Below are 25,787 nucleotides of genomic sequence, written 5' to 3' on the forward strand. Positions count from 1 at the left end.
GTCAACAGCATGTGGGTAACAACAGCAGGACAGATGGCAACGGATTAATGTTTCAACAGTAACACTTGTGTACCACCATGCAAACCACTAAAGACCTCTTCCCACTCACACTCTACTTCTACAGATAAATCCAACCACTGCTTGCAGTTTCATGTGCTCTGGTATGGTATGGTGAAAAAAAATTAATGTATTTTAATATTGAGGATAAAATATTTGAGAACTGAAACAGAATATTATTTTTCCTAGTTTTCAGTGCCAATTTTTCAGAAACAGTGGAAACATCCATACTTGCATTTAAAATACAATGAGGTAAAATAAAAAGCCTATAAAGCAGAAAAGTAAGTGGAGGACTGCTGTACTGCTGGCAAAATAGCTGTTGATAATTGAAACATACTTCAGTGTATGTCCAGTCTCACTACAGATGCTGTGGAGTCAAAGTTAGCGTTGAGATGAAATACTAAGGCACTGAGGCTCATACCTAGCGTATCAGACACCCCTCTGCCCAGGGTCCCCGCTGCACTCTTGCTCCCCCTCCACAATCACTGCCTGGAAAACACTGATTTAGTGTTCCCTTTCATCCTTTTCCCATCATCTCTAAAGTGCCAGTGGGTATAGAACATTAACTATTGCCCTCTCATGAGAAAAGAGGCCTGTGGCTGCTGCTTTTCTGAAGGTTATCCTGCGGGAAGCCAGCATGCAGCCAGTCCTCTGTGTGCCTGGCTACTCCTGCCAGCACCAACTGTCAGCAGATGGGACCTGAGGCTTCACCTGAAGCCTGGCTTCCAGCAGGCTACCTGAAGAAGACCTGCTACTTGTCCCTCTTCCTTCCCTCCATGGACTCTGTACCCCTTCGAAAGAATCATAGAATCATAGAATATCTCAAGTTGGAAAGGACCAATAAGGATCGAGTCCAACTCCCTGCTCCTCGCAGGGTACCTAAAACTAAACCATATGACTGAGAGCATTGTCCACACGCTCCTTCAACTCTTACAGGCTTGGTGCTGTGACCACTTCCCTGGGGAACCATGTTTCAGTGACCGACCACTATCAGTGAAGAATCTTTTCCTAAAGTCCAATCTGAACTTCCTCTGATGCAGCTTCATACCTTTTCCACATGTAAAAGAAAAAATGTCCAATTTCATAACAGCAGCTCAACAAAAATTAAGATTTATAGTGAATATATACAAGAAAATTGGAACAGTTGCAGAAGAAAAAAGAAAGCACTCTGCCCAGTAGCTACATACACCTTGGAGGATTTCTAAAGTCCGAACTTAAGAATGCATCTTTTCCTCCATGTGCTTGTCCTTTCCAAACCAGCTCTAGATTATGGAAAGAAAAACACATCGATAAACAGGTACTGGACCTCAAAATTCCTTCCAAACATAGATGAAGAATAAACTTAGAAAAAGAGAGCGAAAATAACCTGCATGTTGTCTATGTGACAAATATTACAGAAAGAAGTATCAGACTAGTTATAAAAGTACAAAGTATGCTTTTCTTTTTGTTTGTCAGTTACAGACAGCAAAAGGTGCTCTCCACGTTAGATCAATACAACTTCAGATATGAACTAACACAAGCTGTACCTTGTATCCGAGATAGAAATAGTCTTCCTGAGCTCAGACTGAGGGAAAGAAAAGGAAAAGAAGAAAAGCTGGATCAAGACTCAAATGTCAAAAACTTTCAGAGTCTGAAGAAGGCAGAAAGAAGGAAAAAAAAAAAAATATACTGAATGCAGAAATACAAGGAAGAGGTCTCAATACCTCAGCTCTGGAAGTACTGATGTAGTGCTTAAATAATGTAATGAAAAGTTATTATTTTTAAGATTCAAAGAAGATTATGTATAACACACTAGTGAGGATGATAAAACTTAAAGCAAGGAATCTTATATGCACAGCATAGACCTTTGCTATGCTGTTTAGAACCAACAATGCACAAGGACTCTTGCCCCTGAAATAACCACGCAGAAATTGCACAGAATTTAATTATTGTGCTACTGCTGTCTGCATTTATATTTATTCCTGGGGGAATTTTCAATTCTTGACATATCGACTGACATGATATGCTCTTGTATTTCAGGAAGGAGGTTTCAGGTTAAATAATGGCCATACCTACCAGAAAGAATTACTACTTGGTCCTAATAAGTGACAGAGAAATAGCTTACCACTCTATTTTTATAGCATCGTTTTCATGTGGCAATTCATAAGGGAGATGTAAGATATATTTTACACCATAGGGTATTTCAAATATTAAACAGTAATGTAGTGTTATGTCTGCACATAACATATAATAAGAGTATCATAAAGATATGAAATACATTGCTTAAAAATTGAAAAGATATCTAAATGATTAAAAGCACTCTGAAGTACCGTGTAAAGTATCTCTCTCTTTCAAAGAGATCTCGTTACCCAAGTACAAAGTGGATTGCAAATGGTTGATGATACCAAGTATATTTAATAGTTTTATGAATTAATTATGTAATGGATGTATAAAAAAGTATTATTTTTCAATCTAGTTAATGCAAGGGCTTGTCAGAAGAGCCTAAGTTCACCACTGCTGAATGTCAAATGTACATATGCAGATCAACACAGAGAATGATGCAACTTATTTACAAGTGAAATAGAAGCAAAAACTAGAAAAGAGTTGTTTGCAACTTTTTTTTACTAGTCCATTAACTATTACTGCCTCTTGATGCAGTATTAAAACAAAGAAGTCAAGAGACTTTCTATTATTGGAAGATTACTTAAACAGAGAACTGCAGGAGAAATATGGATGAATTTCAAAAAAATAACATGTTAATTTTTAAAAGGCTACTTTGGCAGACCCATCAAAGTGCTGGCAAAGAGGCTGAAGTTTTGACCAGTTTTCAGAGCTTTACATTTTCCTAATACCACACTTCAAGATAATTAATTAATGGGAGTAGATTCTCACAATAGCTTAGCCAAAGTCATTAAGAGTATATCTGAAAATATTTTATGTGAGCTCCTATTACAAAACCTGTTATAACACAGATGGTTTGTAAAAAGACTTTTCTAGGGAGTAGACAGACAGAAACAGAGGCAATGTCACATTGCACTGTAAATTATGAGAAGGGATGAGACTCAGATTCCAGCTGGACATTTCAACTGTTATGAGCAACACGGCCCACTTTCTGACTGCCTCTTGGCTCATCTCGTGTGCTTTGCCAGGAGAAGACGTAAAGCCATATGGCCTCTCAGGCACCACTCCATCGCACCTTCTGCAGTGATTTCTGAAGCTGGAAGAGATCCTTTAACTCTGCAGTTAAGCACAAGGTAGCTAACCTGTACTAAAAAAGGGCAAGTTATCTCACATTTACCTCCATTTAAAAGATCTGACAATGGATCTGTACCACAGACTAGCAGATGAGCTGTACTTTCAACTCCTGATAAATTGTTTATATTCCTATACTTGGAAAGAGTGTTTAGCTGGCTACAGAACTTTGGTAAGAAACATTGTACTGTAAAATTTGTATACTCAATGTGTAATATTTTGCTTTGTAAGTTATCTAAATAGTCTCTGAATCAACACGTAACTGACTCAAAACAAGGGAAAACATTAGACAACAGAGTAATTTTCAACAGCAAATTCCATTTAAGGTGCAAAAACATCCGAAAAAAATGTAAGTAATGCAAGTAATTTAGCACAGACATTACAGATTCTGTGTTAATTCTTTTGGATTAGAAAAGGAAAAGGGAGTAAATTAACTATAATGCTACAATGAGAAGAGCATGATTAATGATAAAATGCCCCAAAAGAAGATTCTAAGCTATTACATACTCAGTCTGAAGTTCAGTATGAAATACTCCTGCTTGTACATCACCGAAAAAGCTGGACTACTAATTCATCTAGGTATGGTAGAAGTGAATTGCCTGCATTTCTGATTTCCACACGTTAAAGTGGTTTTAAGGACCAAAATTGCGGGGTTTTTTCAATCTCTATTTTAGTTAAGGAATAAAAATTCAGAGAGTGCTGAGAGGTGAATAACTCATTTATCTGACCTTGTTATTGCAACATGTCTTCTTAACAATTTTCATAATCTTACTGCACCACAGTGGTTACAACAGCAATTTCTTTAATATGAAAATTAGACTAGCAGAATATTTAATATATTTTAGATTTTTGAAATTTCACTATAGTTTGGGACTACAGGTAGGCAAACATCCCTGTAAGGGAAAGGAGAAAGGCTTTATTTTACATGTTCCTGACAATTAAGTTCTGATCCATGTTTGCCCAGTTGAAGGGTAGAACAAGGGATTGTAAAACAACATCATCCCTTCCCTCCCCAGCACCCTACTATCGACAAGACAAGAACAACCATACAGATAAGAGAGGAGTTGAGCCCTTTTGTTCCCTTTCCCTACCGCGATGAAAGGGTATATGTGTATGACTGCTCTGAAACTACGGTCTTCCTGCAACACTTCAGAGAAAAGACCTTACACGTGAGGCTACTATGTATGCAAATGAGATTTAAAAATGTAGAAATATTTCTCACCCATTGTTACTTAAGCATGTTATTACTTCCATTGCCTTAATGGATGCTTAGTTCAAGTTCATAACAATCTTAAATAAGTATATGTCTGACAATAGATATCAAATATTTAGAGCAACATGAGCAAACATATTATTACAAGTTCTACCACAGGTAATTCTAAAAGCAAGAATGCTGGAAATGTTGTCTCTTGCTTCAGATCTTCTTTGATGTCTAGATGTTGCAAAGGGAACATCACAGGCAACATTCAGGTGAGTTACTTTGATCACCTCCAAAGTGAAGGAGTAGCAGGATGTGTTACCTGGTAAGGTATCGGTAGATACAGGCACAGGCAACTGGCATATATGATACAGGCAAGAATGATAAAGGGGATTATTTCCACTCCCATAAGGTTACATACCTGCAGTTTCTGATGTCCAATAGTTTCTGCACAATACCCCATGCATTCTTGGTGGAACACAGCAAGTAAGCAAGAACATTTTTAAGAAAAAAAATCTTGAATACACAAGACAAATTTTGTGATAAATGGATGGAAAGTGTCATCAAGGTTGACAAGTTATTTGAATAGCTATATATTTTAGTACTGTTATCAGTCTTTACCAGTGCTGTAATTGAAAAGTATACATCTGCCTGCTATTTTTCAAAAAGTAATTGCAAAAATGTGATATAACTTTCGTTGGTATTCAAATAATTTTTCTCAATTTGCATGGCTTTAGAGGTCTCCGTGAGTAGAGTTACAGGTTCAGGAGCCCTCTAATGCTGTGACTTGTCGAGTTCTGGACCTCTACGAGAGTTATGATTCTGTCTTAAAGAGCCCAAAACTTAGCAAAAATGAAGTGCACATTTTTGCACATTTCATATATCCCCAGGGATCTTTATGAATGGAAAAGGGTCAAGCAACAGCAGAAATACCTTCAGCAAGAAAAAAAAAAGAAAACACCCTTATGAAAAAATGAGAAAGTTGGCAAAGTAATAAATCTGAAGATGAAGTTACGGTAAGTACACGTGTGGGTTTCAAATGTCTCCTTTCAGCCATATTTAATTTTGATCCCTTTAGCACTTGTCAGCCTAATGTCCTCCACTCAAAAACAGGCAGAGGAATATATGATCTGTGCAGACAGCATGGAGACAACAGACTTCTGCCTTGAGGTGAGCAACTATTGTGCATTCCTGAGATTGGCAGAAAAGCAGTAGATATTTTTCCATGTAGCTTTAAACTATGCAAACATTGACTTAAACAGAGAGAAAAGGTTGTGTGAAGGTAATTCAGTAGAATGCATAAGGCAAAGAGTATTGATAAGTAAGGGTTGGGAGGGGAGAAATGTGATTAACTGTCCTTATCCAACTTAGATACAAAAATCAATGGATGGTCATCTTTACATCTTTATTCTTTAGATATACTTCATGTCTGTGCTTCATCTGCTCTGTTGGTCTTAAATAACATGTCTAAAAACTGAAGGTGGAGTCCTTTTGGAGATCCAGATACAAACTTGGCAGTTTCCTGACCATATGTCATGAATAGACTAGGGCAGAAACCAATATTTCTAGCTCAGTTGATATAGATCCTGACAGAAAGCATTGCTACACCTGTGACTTCCCCTCCGTACAGTTTTCAGTGTCAGTATAAATATATTGTACTGTAATAATGGATGCACATCTCATATTTTAAGACCTGGAGCCATGACTTGACTTTACACTATTTAAACACGTACCCACTGAATCATCCAGTACTCTTAGCTTTTTTTTTTTTTGTAAATAAACTTTTTCTTTACTCTTCCTAGATTAGGATGTGTTCCAAGATGTCTTAATGATGCACTTTACAGAAATATTTTGTCTTCCATAGTTGCTCACAGAATTGAATACCTGTTATCAAGTGTTTCACTGGAGTTTTTCAATCTCCCTGGATAATCAGATAGCCTTCTTCCTTCCAGCCCCATCCCCACTAGTTTACATTAATCCATCTTCCAGTTACAGTTTTAATTATATGTTCTTAAGGCTGTCTTAGTCTTGCATGGCACAATTCCAAATACCACAGAAAGAATTTTTAGTTGTCCCAAAATTTGACATGACCAGAATTTGAATGTCAAAGACAAGAGGCCAGCTTATTTATTGCCTTGTAACATCACTTGTGTCCTGTGAAATATAGATAAAATGCCAATGATATCACATGTATAGGAAGTGCATTATCATCCACCTGAATGCAGGGGCATCATTCTTTCTTTTCAGAATACTCCTGCCATGCACATAAATGTGTAGTCTTTTTTAAATAATTATTATTATTATTATTGTTCAACTTTTTAAAGAAGTTAACAGATCAAAGTTTCAAACAGTTTGAAGTTGTTAACTAGATAATTTTTCCCCAAGACATAATAATTTACTTTTTCTGTAGTTTAAAAATATTTCTCCTCAATGCTTCCTTCACTGTTTATTTTCATCCCTTTCACTGGGCAGCCACGCATACAGCTGCTTCAGCATGCAGCACCAGTGAGGGGACAAAGAGTATTTTTGAAGGAGGCAGAGACTTTCCAGAGCATATTTACAACTAACAGGAAAAAATACTTTCTGATGTCAGCAAACCTGGTATAGGAAAGTCCCCCTCCCTTCTCTCAGCAGATGTTTCCATGCTTTTACCTACACAAAAATCAAGAATCTGTCTTTATCTGATCTACCTTACACAACAAAAACTTTTTGGAAGGGAGTGCAGGTATAATACATTTTGACTTCTAGGTGCCTGTTAATTCCTTTGATTTCCAACAGTAGAATGTTCAGGTTTTTACTGATTGTACTGGTAGTTATGAGTACCTATACTAAGTAAGAAATATTAAATAAGAAAATAAATATTTTAATATGTATTAAATACTGTATGAGAAAGTTCTAAAAATAAAGAAGCAGATTTTTATATGAATATAGGAAAGAATAAAGGCCATATAGCCATTATGAAAAAGAGGAAGATAAAGGATAAGAAATCATGTAAATACAATATTGCAATTTAGCAAACTTCCACTCTCCAGGCATTCTGCACCAGCTGCACACCAAACAGCTTACTTGTGTGCACTCTAATGATGGTAACGTAAGAACACATGTTTTCTTCAGGCCTTTTATGTTTTTAGAATATTAACCTCTACTGTGATGCCTTTTAAGTAGGTCAGTCTCGATACACTCACATACATTTTCAGTGCTGGGTTCACTTAGCAGGAATGGTGTCAGCAATCATAATATCATATCTATTTCAGCCAATGTGAGTGTTTGCCATGGGCAACTCACCTTTTAGCAATTACTAGCTGAAGTGGAAGGTTTCGATAATACAGCTACTAGACGAAACAGAACTGCGTTCCATAAACACACTGGGCAAGTACAATATGGCTAGAACAGGTGTTAGCTTAATTTTCCTCATCTGTATCTGCTAGCAAGTCTGGTTACCTTTGCACACTCATTTGATGCAGTCATTCAGGAAAATAAGTGCAGATGGTGTGTCACTCTGTATGCACTTGCCAAAAATTTTTTAAAACTTGAAGCCGCTGTGTCCAGCCAGTATGAAAGCTCAATGTAGACTACAACTAGCATTTAAGTTAAAAATATTTGTGGGCATATCCTCGGCACATGAGGAAAAAAGAGTGGATAAAACACTGCTTAATCCGGAAGTGAAAAAAATGAAAAGATGTGGAGTCTAAGAGGTGTCTCCTCAAATTTATACATACATCAGTATCTTACACGTATATGTTTATGTATTTTTCATCCTATTCCCAGTCAATATACATTGTTTTCTAACAGATCTAGAACATTACTTTGTACTGAATTTTTTGGCCAATATTCTTAAAGAGCAATGAATATCTTCAGTACTGTTCTAGTACTGAAAATATAAAAAATATTACTTCATATTTACTAACACAGTATGTATGATTTGTACTAAAAACACAGTGTAACATGGTAAACTTATTAAAGGCAGGGAAAAATACATGAACAGTGGAAAAGTTAAGTAGAGGATTTTTTATTTCGATTTCATTTGGAACTTTGATTTGTTATATATTATACTTTGCAAATACCAGTCACCATTTTAATGAATGACTGGCAGTATGATCACTTTCCATTTAAGTTTTGTAGTGACTAGGAAAGCATTTGGATTTTTGTTTTGTTCTGTTTTTTTACATTCTTTTACCCCAACTGTTTTCAATTTATGTTGATACAAATACATTGCAAGAGTAATGGGGACAAACCAATTCCCACTGAAGTAATGGAAAACTGAAAGAACTTGTAAGAAAATGGTTATTTTCCCACTGAAATTGTTGTTGAAACATGTTTTGCCAAAGTTGTTGGGTTTTTTTTTAGTTTGTTTTGTTACAGCTGTCTCAAAAATAATCATTTTTCATTAAGCTATGTTTTAACTATTTTGAGGCATTTCTACTTTCTTTGCCTTTGGCTAATGCTGACTCACGCTCTTATGATCCATTGTATGCATTGTTTTTTGCTTGAGTATGGTGATGAGATTTTTTTCTGACTATTCAGCAATATTTATCTTTGATGTTAATTAATGAAACCTACTCAAAAGCTAAACTGATACACAAAACAGTCAATAAAGAACACTCACCTACTGTCAGTTGTCCAGTTAACTGTCCCATGTGATTTCTTGCATTCACTGTTACATTTCTGTCAGACTGTAAGACCAGTGGGCTATCCTGGGAAACATGTATAAGACAATAAATGAGAGAACAAAAAATTGAGGTAGAATTAAGCTAGAACTAAATATAAACATGCATGCTGAGAGGCGAGGTGTGTTAAATATAATAGCCTTTTTAATAATTTCATAAAGTATACTACAAGTCAAATTTTTATATAAAAGAATAACAAAAATACTATTTTAAGCTTAAAATCTTTGTGCGTAGTATCCCTGTTTTAGAAATCAAAATTGAACTTAATTTATATAAAATTGGGCTTTGTTTCCTGAGGATATTACAAAGTTACAAATTCAAAAAGCCTTAACACAAACCTGTTTCGCTGGCTTTTTCCATATATTGCTAACATACATATACTTTTCTAACTACCTAATCAACACTATACTATATTATTCTATTAATCTGTACAAACTATAGTATTTGGATTGCACTTATTAAAACCTTACGAACACAGCCATGCATTTCTTTAAAGGGAAAAGGTATCATTATTCTCAAAAAACAAAGAAAGAGAGCACTGGAAGATGACATCATATAACAGACAACCCTGCCCCACCACCAACAGTACCTGACAGGTACTATTAGTGATCAAGCTGATGGAGCACCAAGACAAACATTGTTCTTCCCCTGAAGCCTGCAGTGAGACCATGGGTACATGAATGCTTCTGGCAGTTTGCTAGCACTTACCTATGCTTAGGTAAGTTTATCCAAGACCAGTTGGATACACCAGTAAGACACCTGAGAGAAACACCTGGGAAAGCGCCTTAAGTAGGAATGATTAAGGGCTAAGAAAACATTTCTAAGAATTATTCTATACTCATGTTATTCTTAAATTCTTCCCTGGGCATCCATTATTTGTCATTCCTGGACTGAGCATATTAGATTAGATAGACTTCTTGTGTGTGTGTGTGACTTAATATTTTGGTTCTTCCTGTTCTTGAAAGTATTTTAAGAAGAGAATGAAAGGAGATAAGGAGCCGTATATAAAGATGTATTTTTACCTGAATGATGCATTAGATTTGCGCTTAAATTTTCTATACCTTGCAACCCTTTCCTTTGACTCCAGGGCTTTCCTCTGCAAGAAACACCCTTCCTGGCTGTTTTCACTGTGATTATTAACTTTAAATGATACTTAGTTCCATGGGAAGTCTGAAATTATTTTGAGCTAATTTCTAAGAGTTCAGGTGTGCTTCATCCCTCACTGGACCATGCTATGACCTCTCTAACATCCTGCCAATTAGCTCTGCATCACAGAATTTGGCAGATTAAAGTCGCTGTTTGGCTTGTGCATCTTTCTAGATAAAAAGCTATAATTATCAGTGAGATACTGTGTTCAATGTGACTGGTTTGAGCTAAACATGTGATGCAATCAAGGGAGCTTGTGGCAACAAAAGCAGCTGCTAAGGTCCTTTTTCTCAACACTTGATTTGATTTCCACTTTCCTTATGGTCCTTTGAAGATCATTAGTCCAGGCAACTGCTGCTCTGGGAAAGGAGGTTGTCCTGATAGCTGCATGGCCAAAGTATATTTTTAAGGAGCCCTTTTCACTTTTGCTTAGTCAGTATTTGAAGAAGAGTCTTCTCAGTTAGAATAATCTCACCCTTAGCAAGGGAGAGTACTGCCAGACCTATTTTTGCCTGCTCAGCTAAGGGTTTGGTAACTTACACTTCCAAACACTGTTCATAGTCTTATCTGAAGGTTTCTTTCTTTCCACCTTAGGAAAATACTTAACAAGATTCTCGGACTAAAATCTGCCTCTCAGGTTTCTTGTGCTCAGGCTCTAATTGTAAATTAAGACCTTGGGTATCAAAATCTCAGGTACAAGATAATGAAAGATTGGGAGAGCCAAACCTTCTTTCTTGCCCTTTCCTTGTCTTATTTAAAAGACAAAAAGAGGGATGAAGAAGTTAAGACAGTAAATCTATATTCCTTAGTCCCTGGATGTCAAATATAGAGCTGCAAGCTTAAATTCTGAACCAAAGAAAACCCAGTGGCAAAACTCCTACAATTTAAGCAGTCCAGTGTTTCATCTACACTGTTTACCTGCACCTCTGTTTTCCACAGGAAGTGCCTAAAGACAGAGGTTCAAGGTATTCAAAGGTAGTCTACTCAGAGGAGTTAGCAACTTGGAGAAACTTAGCTGAAATCAGTGGAATTATAGAGCTATAAGAAGAGTATAAAGTGAGTGTCAGTCATATGAACTAGCATATATCTACAGCATAAAAGTGTTGGATAATTTTATCTCTGGGTCACTATATCTGCTACTCTTCTGATGCGAACTTCAGCTTGCAATTTAATAGACTTGATAATCCACAAAATAGTTTGCATTCAGATGTCAGAAGGGAGTTAGAAATGTGTCATCACACTGTTTTCCTGGAAATTAGAAATTTAAAAAAAGTTTTGATGCATATATAAACAGAAAGAATAGAAAAAAAATTGGATGATTAAGCTCTCCAAATACTGTGGAAGTATTTGGAAGATTTGTTCTGAAGTCTGACAAGCCCAGGAACATGCATAGTTACTTTCTTGATATAGTTTTCTAGGCTGATGTCACTCAACAGCTGAGAAAGTATAATAAAACAGATCGCTCTATTAGTAAATAATTTTTGTATATTTACTTAATGAAAAAAGCTTTAGGTTATACCTGACAAAAAAAACACACATGAAAAAAGGGGCAAAGATCTATTACGTCTGGTGCTGACATTATACAGATGTATATCAGATCTTCCATTTAGAGGTGAACATAAAGAACATACTCCCTTACATGTAATAAAGTAATGTAGTGCTATAAAATGAATTCCATGTATTTCTGTAGCTCTGTGTTACGAATATCAGGAACAGACATGCTCCATATTTAGAATATAATCATATACATGCAGTGTAAAAGTTATCATGAGCAGCTCTAAGGAACATCTTTGAAGAAGTTCTTCATCACTTAATGTTATTTCTTGACACTGAGTTAATTTGAATGCATAAGAAAGAAATAAAAAGGCAGGTCTCTTGCCCATCCCTACTTTCTAACCCTGGAAAAGGCCATGCCATACTTTTAGCCCCAGTCCTCTGATTTCAGAAGCTGTTCTTGCTGCCTGAACTTTGTAGTATGGGACGCTTGAACAGGGAGTTTCGTGAGGTACAGGAAACTTAGACCACTTTCAGATTACCAGTATTACTCAATCTTGGAGCAAAGTAGTCCCTAAAATCCAATACTACAATCTGAAACCTGTATTATGAAATCTTCCTCCATAAAATGCACATGCAAAAAAGTTGCAACTGGAGAATTGACCTTTTTCCTCCCCCTTTCTGTCATGGAAATTCAGATCTTGCCCTCCTGTTTCTTCATTTTGCATAGCATACATACAACCATGGCTTCTTTCCCACTCGTTATAATTCTAACTTGAACTGCAAAAATGCGTGATGAATTAAGCATAGCAGTTAGTGTGCTATATAAATTTGCTCTGAGATTACCAGTATTTGTTAAGCATTTCCTTGAATAGTTTCACGTATACTGCAAAGCCAGTGAAAAGTCTTTAAGTGGAACAAGTCATACTGTTCATGTGATGATTTTGTAAGTATTCTTCATGCACACCAATGGCAGCTAGTTCTTTAGTGGAAAGTAGCTTTCCTTCAGCTGTACTGCCCATTTACAGGACAGTGAAAAGCTTGCTTTGCAAACACATGAAAACCCAAAAAGAACAAAGAATTTCAGATAGGGAGATTTTGTCAGTTCTGTTTTTTCTGGAAATGATTTCTGAACTCAGTTATCTCAATAAGGAACATTTTTCAGCTGTGCAAAATAAAATACTGAATCTCATGTCTTGAAAAGGTCCATTTTTTTTTTAATCTAAACCTTTTAAAAGAAAATATCTCAGGCAAAACATTTTGTTTGGGGAACGCAACTTTCTGTGCTTTTCCCCAATCCGTAATGAATCCCATGTATCAGAGTAAGAACTTTTCACCTCAAATACAATTTCTCCTGATTTAAATTTTGTACTGAAGTATAATCCTTTATATCACATTGACACAGAAATGTCTTTGATGTTATTAATTCATTAATAATTCCTTAAAAAAAACAGATATTATATTATGTGAAGCGTAGTAGGCAATATATACACCTTCTCATTAACAGAACACTTGAACTTTCTATTCCTGGCACTGCTATGTAAATGTGGTCTTCAGAAAAGAGGTAGTAAATGATTTATTGTGCCATTTCAAAAATTATACTGTAGGTAACAAGCAACATAGTAAGAACATTCTTACAGTTACATAAAGTTTTTAATAACAACAATATGCTAATAACTCAAATATTGCAGAGGGATTGTCTCAGGGCCATGAGGGCACCACCAGGCCTTACTGGCCCTGCCCAACCTCCCCATGGCCTTCCCCACCCCCAGGGGTGCCCATTTCAGTCCAGCCCCATTTAAACCCCTCCTGGCAGGGTTGTCCTGCTTGGCTCCCCCCACCCCTTAGGGAGCAGTCAGCCCTCGCTGCTCCCTGACAGATATGAGGACCTCAAGGACTAGCTGATACTCATGATACCATATGAGATGACTCCTGTTATAAAGCCCAAAATGTTACAACTTCAAGATTTTCAGTAGTGTATTAAAGGCAAGCCAGATGAACATGATGTTACTATAGTCACTTCTTATCTGAAACAGGTTTGCAGCTAGGATTCATAAGTGAATTTAGGGGATATTTTCAAAAAGCTTTCTGAATCTAGTTATAAATACAATGGAATTTTTCAGAGAAAAAATGTTGTAGGGTTTTTTTTTTGGAGTAAGTATCACAGTGCAGTACTAATAAATATCAACTTTTGTTTTTAGAATTAAATGAGCAGATTACTGCAAGTATATGAAAGACTGATAGATCGCTTTATAAAGTCATTTTACTAAAAAATATTCTGCACGAGCAATCATAGCAAAACTCATTTTTTACAGATGGTTCAATTATTTTTAACATATTTTGGACAAATTTCATGCCTTTTGTACACGATTCAAATAGGCAATCCCAGCTAATTAGCTCAGTTTTGAAGAATATTTCCAAAATGCACCCTTTAAATTAGAAATAGTTTAAGCGGAACAATTTAATTACAGTTAGTTTAATACAACTTTAGTTTACTCTAGGTAACATGGTACACTGTATAATTAAATATAATCCCAGACTTTCACTCAGAAACACAGTTAATTATGATAACACCACCCACTTTGACACTCTTAGGAATAGTAGCAATATGTATACCATAGGCTTAACAGTGCAAGCACTAGCTCTCGTTTGGTTTGATACCTGTGCTTGGGCAAGCACACCACTTCAGGTTTCTGGACCTCCACACAGCATCATATAGATGTAAAAAGTAATGCAATAAGTAGGTCTAGATCCGCCAACTCTATCTGTTGGCAGTTTGTGAGAGGATGTATGGTTATATACTACTCTTGTCATTTGAGCCCATCCTTGGCATGGGCAGCTAAGATAGTTATGGCAGGACATTTCCTTACAGGGCATTTAACAAACCTACCCCGATACAGTGACTAACATTTCTTAATTAGTGACTCAGAATGACCATTGTCTTTCCAAGGTACATTTGCATAAAAAAAATATAAAAAAATAAATTAGTGTTAAGACTTTGGTTTGCTGAGAAACTCACCATGGCATTCCCCATAACCAACCACACAATGGCTATGCATTGCAAGACACTAACAAAGAGAGGAAACACGTTTCTCCACTGCTGCATAGCACCACAGTTTCTCTACTGCTTTAGAGGCTTATACTGTGTGTGATAGTGAACAAGTTGATCAACTGTGTCTGGTCAATGACCCAGACAGAAGCACCAACAAGGCATGAGTTATTTGACCACACCATAGCAACAAAATGGGAACTGAAAGAAATAGAAAATACTCAGTCCTCTGGTCAGTCCAGCAGCCCGAGGGAGTCAAAGAGCAACTAAGTAGTTTTGCAATAACTACATGGACAACTGCAGCTCAGGCAAATGAGGGATAATAAGTGTGAAGACTGCCTTGGAGGAATTAGTTGCAAAAAGTTTGGACATTTAGGGTGGAATCACTGTACTTCATGCCTTTCAAACTATCATTTCTTGCAGTGTGGGTATATCACTTATTGAATGGATTTTTGCCATTAAAGTTAAGCCCAACAGTAGTCTAACAGTCCTTTATGCTATTTTAAATCTTGGAAAGCAGTCTTTTGGTTCCTGTTTCTGTGCAGGTGTCAACCACGATATTCATTACAGTGAAACAAGAGTGCGTTTCTCATGCCTTTTTAACTTAAAGTGCTAAAACTTGAAATATACCAGCAATTAACTCCAGGAAGAGGTTGAAGACATTACAGGAAAATTGATACGAATCAAAGTCTATTCACACATTTGAAAGTATTTTCCCACCATTCCCTATTGAGGGAGTATTTATCTATAGAATTTGAATTGCATTTATTTTAGACTCACTAGCTGAGAGGAAAAAAAATAACCCAACATGCTGTAGTCAGTGATTTGATAACCTGGATATATGTAAGTCTTTTACCAGATTCCTAGTTCCTGAGATGTCTATGATAGAAAAAAGTGTGTCCAACCCTATTCACTTGATGCGTAACTGGAAATATATATCAGTTTTACATGTTGATAAATGAAAAAATAGCCAAAATAAACTTATTCCATTATATTTACCTAATCCTATGGAAAATCTGACATAAAAGTTCTGAAAAATGTGAACTCTCCAGCATATCAATAGGTTCTGTGTTCCACTTTTGTGGTGCCTTGCAGACATCCAGCGAAGGACTATATGGAAATAATATTTCCATCACCAGTTTTTATTTCACTATGATTTCTACAACAGAACTTTTCAAATTCTAAAGCTGAAGAAGGATAAACAAATTCTAAAAGGAAGGTTAAGGTACAAAATAGAATTTCAGAAATACATAAATTGTAGCAGAAATCTGGAATTAATAGTATAGCTCAGACAAAGCAGAAAAGACAGACTTGCTATTAATAAAAGTATTAAAAATTCTATTTATTTCATATTAAAATTAATATGTTAAAGAAAAATATAAGACCCAAAAGTAAGGCAAGACTAGTCATTAATTTCAAACAGACTTAGAAGGTTTATTTTAGGTGAATATTAAACTTATTCTTTTACAGAAAGTTAAGATGGTAGCAACCTATATGATTAAATGATGTCACTAGTATTACCAGCAGCTTCAAAAGTCAGAAATGGTTATCTGAATTTTTTCTTTCTTCATGTAGCTAGCTTAGTTTCTACAATGCTGATATTTCCTGATAAGCTTTCATTCAAGAAGAATGACTCACTGCTGGATGCTAATCACCTTGGCAATGCTTTCTGCATTGCTAGTTCTCTCTACTGTTCCTGTATTAAATAATCAGAAGCACCCATATCTCAAATGAACTCTGAAACACGCTACCAAAAAGAAGGGATATTATTATTGTTACTTTACTGAACCTTCCCCTGCATGCACCCATTGCTTATTATATCAATTGTTAGATGCTTTCAGGCTTCATTATTGCACTCACTTGGTGCAAGCACTATCAATTCCATGGATGTTTAGCATAATATATAATGAGGCTTTGATCAAGGCATCAAAAAGAACGAGAATAAGAATGGCAATTACAGGATTTACAGATAATCGACTGATTATCTTTAGTAATGTCTATTATGAAAAGTATAATTCTCTAAATTTTCAGAAAACATCTTGATCCTGATAGCCCAGGGTTGAGGACTTCCACATTTATGGCAAAGGTGTCAGCATGTATTTTATCAGCTGCTAAGCACAGGAATTCAGTCCAAAAATGTCTTTGCAGCATTTCTTTCATGAAAGTAACATCTGTAGTGTTATTGAGAAAATTCACTTTTGGCTGTCTAGCTAGAAGAGTCATACAACTTTCCACATACTCTGGCTTTAAGAGAGCAGGAGAAGCTAATTTTTAACTCTTCTGTTTTAATTATGGAACCATGACTTAGACACCTTTCCATACTCCCTGCAGTCAGTCACAGTCTTCTTTTCAGGACCAAAAGTATTTGGGTCAGGAAGCCTCCTATCTGCTCATAAGAAAGGATCAATCTCATTATTTCTTATCCTTTTGTCTTCTTGGTCATTAGGCTTTCCTAGGTTATATTGCACCTGTAAAACGTCTTCTTCCTCCTCCTTTCCCTACTACATACCATTCCTGATTCTATGATTAGGGCTGCTCTGAATTCCCAGGGGAAACAACATCTGCTGGCAACTTTTTTCCCACCCAAGGGAGGAGAGTGTGGTTGTCTCATATTGAGACAACAATAAAATCCTCTATTAACAAAGGTTGTTCACATAAAAAGGAATTAAGATGCCTCATACCTATTTGGTTTGTAGTCTTCTCAATTTTTGAATAGGTATGTGAACAGCCAGTAAGTAAGACAGAATAGTCTTTGTGTTCCAGTTCTCCAGGCAGAACCACTACAAGTTCTTCATCTGAATTATTATTTTTTAATAAAGTATGTACCTTTTATCACCATAAGTTATGACAAAGCAATAAAAAAACTACGTTATCTTGAACACAACAAGTAGAAGAGAGTATTTCAAGATTAAAAAACCATCCCCTACACATCATGCATTGACCTTTAATTCTGACATACCAACATCTAGAAAGTGACCTTGAAAAGTATTACCTCAGGCTTTGCTGTACATTCTTTAACCTTGCAAAAAACATTTAATAAGAAGCTTTGCCATTAGTATGACACAAATTGGGCCAATATCTAAGCTCAGAATTTGTTTCATGTCTCCTTTAAAACTTGTCATGTCTGGAAAGGAGATGTTCATCCCCACCTTTATTGTAGGACATGACTTGGTGGTTCAACAAATTGTCTTTCTGTTAGAAAATTTGCTTTGAGACTTGCCAATCACAGACTAAAAAAAAGTCACCAGCCCTGTTCTGAAGGTCAAAATTGAGGAAATAAAATTCTGTAGAGAGGATTATGGTTCAGGGAAAGAGACAGCACATGCCCCTTCAGGGAAGCATATTATTTTCCAGTGGGAACAGCACTAGTGTCAACTTTGCAGTTGCCACTTTTTAATAACACAGATCTTTTCCAAAGAATATAATTAACAATTTGTCTTTCTTTTCTACTCTCTAGCTATTCAGAATTTACTTTTGTTTCAGTAACCGGCTAATTTTTCCATACCAAAAACTTTTCTACTGCAGATATTAAAACATGGAAGATATTTGCCTCCACTGACAGAGACTACAACAAATATAGTTCCGTGACTTTGCAGTTTTCCACAGATGACACTTAGATTAAAACAGCATGAGAAATGCCATGGACCTGGATCATCTGTGCAACCTGCAGAATTAATCAGAAAAGTTTCAAAAGACTGAATTTCTTTTAAATTCAAGATCATAGAGCAATATGGGAAATTAAAAATTGTTGCATTTCCTTAGCAACAATTTTAAACTGCCAAAAAGATCTCATTCAGGCTTGCATTAGTGCTTGAGTACGTCTCATAATTCTGCATAAGGAAAACAATGCACATGCAGGCATACCCAAAAATTAAGAATTCCTTCTGCATTTTTTTCTTCATTACTGGCATGATAGTGGTTGTAATATTTTATGTTGCATTTCTGGCAACTAGTCAAGATTTACTAAATGTAAAGGGATGATCAAACAGTTCTAGGTAATTCTGTATCAGGATATTACAGTAATTGTCAGGAAAAAAATTTATACATAAGTTTCCCTTATAATCTCATAAATATTCTTCTATAACCTTATTAAATCTCTGTCAAATATTTCTAGTGCACCTTAGTTATTTTCAGTGAAACTTAAGACTCTAATTTTTTTCCCCACATTAATCCTGAAAAGCAGTGAAAGAAGTTCTGCTCTGTGTTTTGAGCTCTGACTTTTGAGCAAAGGTAAGAAAATTTAGACTTGGTTCATGCTTGTCACAGAATGCTTCCTCTAAAGAATAGTCTTTGGTTTAGAACTCTCAAAGCGTTTGTATATATGAAAATTTTTGTCCAAATGTACTCTAAAAGTTGTACATGCACCATTATAATAAATTAAAATATTTAACAGTTAACTTTTTCATTAAGTTCTTCAGGACCCTAAGAAACCTGTCTAATAACTTCTTTCTTCCTTGAACCTTGTCAGCTCTTCCAGGATTCCAGAGCTTTATGCTCATTAAAAACCAATGTGACTTTAAACATTTTGTCCTTAAACTCATTCCTACAACTGTAATAAAATCAAGAAAATTTGTCATGAGAAATTAGCTGATATTGAACTAAGCAAACATATTGTTCAGTCTACTAATTCAAATTTTAATAAATATTAAAATTAATAAAATCCCTACTCTTAGTATTGCAATTAAATCAATGTATCTTCCCATTTGATTCTAAAAGGCAATGAAGAGAATTTACTAGTTTGTCATATATTCAATTTTAATTTTGTTAAGCTGCTTTTAACACTATAAAACCAACCAACCAAAAACATTTATCATCTGATCTACATTCTCAGAGCTAATAACACCAAGCCTCCTCAGAGAAAACCTTTCCTAAAAAAAAAAAAAAAACCCCAAAACAAAACAGACTTTCATAGACTATTTGATGTAGGGAAGTGGCTTTGTAACCCTTTTTAACAAAGATGGGAATGACAAGTCTCAAGAATTTTAAGGACAAAATAGACTGAAAGAATGGTGCTATAGAGATAATAATAAAGATGGAAGTAGTCCTCAGAAGCTGAAAGATAATTAAAAACATTTAAAAATTACACTGAAAAATGTTTCAGATTTTTTTTATTTATTCAGCTGCAACAATAATAGAGGAAACAAAACCAGACAGACATGGGCTCAGAACTAAAATAAAAGCCATATATTGAAAATTTCCTAGGACTGGTTTCAATGATGTAAGACTGCATTTTCAGCTTCTCCAAGCCAAACTAACAGCAATGAAAGGAATAGTGTTTTATCTTCTCTCAGAATGCAGTTTTTCATTAACTTTTCTCAGCAAAGAAAAAGCTTACATTGGTTCTACCTCTAGCCTTTATCCCATCACTGAAATGATCTGACTTACCAAAGGGAAAAAAAACCCCACACAATAACAAAAAAAGAGTTTAAGTTGCTTACCTAGATAATTTAATTGTCTTCTAAAATGCAACTTGACTAAAACCATTGAACTGATACAAGTAAGAAGGAAGCCCTGCAGTAGAGGATAGGGTTGACCAACAAGGGTAGCAAAGAGCAGAGACTTCTTAAACTATGTTTGAGAATAGAGAAATATTTCTCTGCCAAAGGATCTAAAGTGAAACTGAGCTTATGTCTTCCAATATTTATATTGTTTCTGTCCAAATGATTTATGGCAAAGTGGAAGAAACTGGATCAGAACCTTTCTTTGTTCAGAATGTGACCGTGCATTCATTTGTCACATTCATTAAGGATTTAAACCAACATCAGATAGCAAGCATTCAAAGTAGCAGAGACCAACAAGAATTGATTTAAAGGGTTCCAGTTTTCCTTCACATAACAACATGCAACATTAATGTAAATAAATGATAATTCTGTGTTTTTATATCAGGGTGACATTTATAGTTAAGACCTTATAGACCCTATAAAATACAATTTTGTGCAAAAATATTTTAACTAGTGAACGGCAAAGACTTTCAGGATAAACTGCAGCACCATCCTGTCAGTCAAACTCAGTCCTGTTGGACTCTAATACGTTTGTAACTGCCTCTTAATTGGTAACCGGCTGCGTGATAATTCCTCCCCTGAAGAGCACATTTCTTTTGGTTTTACTTTATCCATTTTGCCATGGGGGATTATGCAGATGGTTAGCAACCTGAGTACATGAGATTGCCAGGCAATGAAGTGGAAAGCCATTTAAAGTCAAGTTTTGTAACTGATTCTCACTCTGCAGTGAAGTATTCTTTCTTGTAAAAAATGGCCTGGTAAGTTTTTTTACGAAACATCTCTTTGGAACAACTGGTTTGCCATCACTGGCAAAGTTTAACTCGTTTAAAGAGAATCATAGCTAACTGACACATATACAGTATTTCAATTTTTTTTTTCAATCATCCTTCCTGTTGTGTTCTGTCAATGCCATGGGGGTGTGGGAGGAAGGTTAAGTGCATTATTTCAATAATACAAGAAAATGTTCTCTGCTTAAATGTCAATGTAAAAATAAATTTCAGCTGCTTTTAGCTGTATTTCTGCTAACCTATAACCTTTATATAAGGAAATCTGAATTGTTCTATTTTCATCCTCTGAAAATGCTATATTTGTATTATATTTTGAACTCATTAATCTTTTAACCAGGGTGATAATATTTCAGTGAGTGGTAGAAGATGTCCTTCTATATATAGATGATATAATGGATCTATCAGCTTGCACCAGGAGACCTTTGAATGAAAACATAAATAATCATGCCTATAGCGTGAAATTTATTTTGATTCCTCTAATAGCCTGGCAATAAATCTACACAATACACTCCAATATGATCTTGATACATTGAAAAAATTATGTTCTCTTCATATCTCTTATTTGATAACTTCAGTAACTGTGCTAACAATTATGAAATGCAACACTTTCATCTATCTACAATAAAAAATAAAATAAATGTAGAACTATGCATCAGATGTGGGAAAACCACCAGAATTAGTTTGGTTTCATCTGGCTAATATTAGCTAGTGGATTTTGCTTTCAACCAATACAATTACAAAAGTCATGGTGAAACACAATTGCATTTCCCCATTTCCTGAGGTTGACTTTAATCTAATTTGTTTCCTGTACAGCCATCAGCAAATAGTCCTACCTCAACCAAAGGTTTTGAATGCTAGTCATCTATCAGTTTCTCTTTTGAGGGTCTACCATAAAACTGTATTTTAACAGTGTGCTCTTTCTAGGTCAGCACTTCTGAAGCGTCAAACATCCTGAGGGAAAAGGAAGAATTGTTGGGAACAATTCTACCCTGAGTCAATGTTCGTGTAGCTTATTGTGAGAAAAGCTCAAGAAAAATTTTTTAAAATAGAATGCAAAAGGCAAGGAAAAACGTAACCATAACCTACACTATTATCCGTATTTTCATGTCTTATAAATTATACAAAATGAATTCTAGCAGTGGAAGTATAAGAACACTAGTCAAAGTTTATATAGAGGGAAATGGAGATTTTCAAAACCTATGATATTCCCACTGTGTCACATGAGACAGAGTTCCATACTGGTTTCATTTTGACACACAATCAGGAAGGAGACATTCAATTTCATTATCTTTATCTAGATTTCTTTTTATATGCTATATTGATAAAAGATAATGAATATCTCATTTCAAAACCAGGAAGGCTGTATTTTCAAAACAACATCCTGCCAAAAAACCTTGCCCAAATAGAAAATTCCCATCAGTCAAAATAAAAAGAAATTAAATGCTCTCCCACATAATTTTCTCTCCAGTATCTTTGATACAGTGATCCTTTTAAAAGCCCCAGCTAATTCCTGAAGAAACAGTCAGGGACAGAGTTAGAGCTTTTAATCTTGCTATCTCTCAACATCCCTTTGGGAGTACAAACCCTTTTTATGTCATGCGTACACAATAAGGCAGGGGGTCTATATGACAGGCCTCATAGCCCTGGCTTCCTTTTCAAGGAATCATTAAAGGCAGCCACCTCTTTCTTGGCCCAAACATCTGAATTTCTTACTACTGAAGGGTGAGCAAGGAGGGACAGATGCAGTTCATCTGGCATTCATGCCAGTGTGAAGTCAAGAACAGAGAAGACCAAAACCCAGGACCTGGGAAGCACTCTGAGTCCCCCAATACATTACTCTATCAGCTTTTTCTCCTGACAAGCTGAGCTGCAAGGTTGCACTGCACATTTCAAGGGCAGGTTCCCTAATTTGTTCCAGAGTCCCATGGAATTTCTTCCCAATTTGACTCTAAAGGAAGCACATGATTTATACAACTTGGCACCTTTTGCACAGGGGTTCTAAAAAAGGTTAAATACGTCAAATACTCTGTCCATTTTTACCCCCTTAATCATTCTTTCAGGTGACTAAGCTACGAATTCCCATGAGGTGGATGGAGATCTTGCCAAGGGACTTCATTGTTAAAGTGAAGTCCTTCATGGTCATGGAAGCTCCCTTCTCCTTAGGTCAAAATGGCGCATTGTCTAAGGTGATTTTCTCTAGTTCATTCAGCATTTAAATCAATGATGTCCTCTGCTGCCAGCTCAGTATCAACACTTAGGAAATGTTATCCTAAAGTAAGGGTAAAGAAGCAAAAACCAAATTCATGCTCCAGATGAAGTCTGCTGCAAGGGAGAGAGAACAGAGTTCCCAATCTCAAATTCTATACCCAACACAAATATATTTCCCAGGTTGTAAGTTCTTTTTTTTTTTTTTTTTTTCCCCAGAAGATTGAAGATTTTTGCTTCCCCATGCCTTACACATTTCAGACATCACTGTCATGTCTTTTCACTAACTGAGGTGCTACACTCAAAAGAATTCACTCCCAGTATAGTCAGGACCAAACACAGATTTTGCTAGATATTAATGCAAGAGGCTTAATCTGAGATGATTTTAAAACAAATTTCCACAGAAGAGGATTGAAATCTAACCCATGTAGGCAGTTTACTTTCTGCACAACTGTTTTACATCAATTGTTTCAGCCTTTGCTTTAACTTTGTAAGAAGATTCCATAAATCCCAGTCTCCTTTTAAGGTTGAAACATCTCTGCCTTTTATTGTCTCATATCTTATTTCCCTAATGTACTGTATAATCTTTCTACCAGTATTCCTTTATTAATAGAGATTTATTTGGAGTCATTCAAATCTACCATATTACCAGTGATTCCTGATATTTGGAAGATCTTCTAAAGCCATAACTCAGCAGGACTGATTGAATCGGGGTGAACTTTCTTCAAGTGTTGCAGTAGAATGACAAATACAATGGAAATTTCATAGAATTTAAAAGTAAAATCAAATTCTGCACAACATGATGAATTTTGAACTTCCCCTTTAGAAAATGTAAGTAAACAGTTTCATAACGTTAATTACAACAGATTACTAAATTTTAATTTAATTTTCAATTTTAGATTGCTTGAATAAGAAGTCCAGTCACCAAGTGATAGACTGCTATAGACTGCAGATAAACTGCAGATAAACTTAAAATGTTTTCTTAAGTCTTCTGTTCAGTTGCTTGACATAAATTAAATCACAATATATTTTATAGTCTCTGAAAGTGGAAGAAAAAGCACTGGCTTTGCTTTACTGATGTTAGGGATAAAGGCACACAGATCAGTCAGTCAGTAGCCAACTTACAAAAATCTCAAAGATGTTTTACTAACCAGAGGTTATTTTGTGCTCAAGTATTACACAGCAAATCCAATAGGTGTAAATAGCTAATAACAATTGTAGAAAGACTGGTGCTAGAGATCACATAGGTTTCTTTATGTTTATTCAGGTAAAGTGGCCTTGTGTGTACACAGGGAGTGCTATGCAAGATATTTCACAGAATCACAGAATCACTAAGGTTGGAAAAGACCTGTAAGATCATCAAGTCCAATCATCAACTAACACCACCATGCCCATTAAACCATGTCCCACAATGCCACGTCCACACGTTCCTTAAACACCTCCAGGGATGGTGACTCCACCACTTCCCTGGGCAGCTTATTCCAGTGTCTCACCACTCTCTCAGTAAAGAAATTTTTCCTAATATCCAGCCTCAACCTCCCCTGGAGCAACTTGAGACCATTTCCTCTTGTCCTGTCACTAGTCACTTGGGAGAAGAGACCAACACCCACCTCTCCGCAACCCCCTTTCAGAGAGTGATGAGGTCTCCCCTCAGCCTCCTCTTCTGCAGACTGAACAACCCCAGTTCCCTCAGCCACTCCTCATAAGACTTGTGCTCCAGACCCCTCACCAGCTTCGTGGCCCTTCTCTGGACACGCTCCAGCACCTTAATGTCCTTCTTGTAATGCGGGGCCCAAAACTGAACACAGGATTCGAGGTGTGGCCTCACCAGAGCCGAGTACAGGGGCACGATCACCTCCCTACTCCTGCTGGCCACACTATTTCTGATACAGGCCAGGATGCCGTTGGCCTTCTTGGCCACCTGGGCACACTGCTGGCTCATATTCAGACAACTGTCGATCAACACCCCCAGGTCCTTCTCCGCCAGGCAGCTTTCCAGCCACTCGTCCCCAAGCCTGTAGCATTGCATGGGGTTGTTGTGACGCAAGTGCAGGACCCAGCCCTTGGCCTTGTTGAACCTCATACAATTGGCCTGGGCCCATCAATCCAGCCTGTCCAGATCCCTCTGCAGAGCCTTCTGACCCTCGAACAGATTAACACTCCCACCCAACTTGGTGTCGTCTGCAAACTTACTGAGGGAACGCTCAATCCCCTCATCCAGATCATCGATAAAGATATTAAACAAGACCGGTCCCAAAACTGAGCCCTGGGGGACTCTGCTTGTGACCGGCTGCCAACTGGATTTAGCTCCATTCACCACAACTCTCTGGGCTCGACCGTCCAGCCAGTTTTTTACCCAGCGAAGAATGCACCTGTACAAGCCACGAGTCGCCAGCTTCTCCAGGAGAATGCTGTGGGAGACACTGTCGAAGGCTTTACTAAAGTCCAGGT

The 25,787-nt window shown here is 36.4% G+C and overlaps 1 protein-coding gene across 2 annotated transcripts in view; it reads right to left on the reverse strand.

Moving 5' to 3' along the window:
- SGCZ (sarcoglycan zeta) overlaps positions 1-25,787 on the reverse strand; it is a 227,650-nt gene that overhangs the window by 66,532 nt on the left and 135,331 nt on the right. For both annotated transcript variants that reach the window (XM_059817946.1, XM_059817947.1), the window contains one exon: positions 9,093-9,180. In XM_059817946.1, coding sequence (XP_059673929.1) covers positions 9,093-9,180 — 88 coding nt within the window. The remainder of the gene's footprint in view (positions 1-9,092; positions 9,181-25,787) is intronic.

This window comes from Gavia stellata, chromosome 5 (assembly GCF_030936135.1).
Source record: "Gavia stellata isolate bGavSte3 chromosome 5, bGavSte3.hap2, whole genome shotgun sequence".
NCBI classification, from domain to species: domain Eukaryota; kingdom Metazoa; phylum Chordata; class Aves; order Gaviiformes; family Gaviidae; genus Gavia; species Gavia stellata.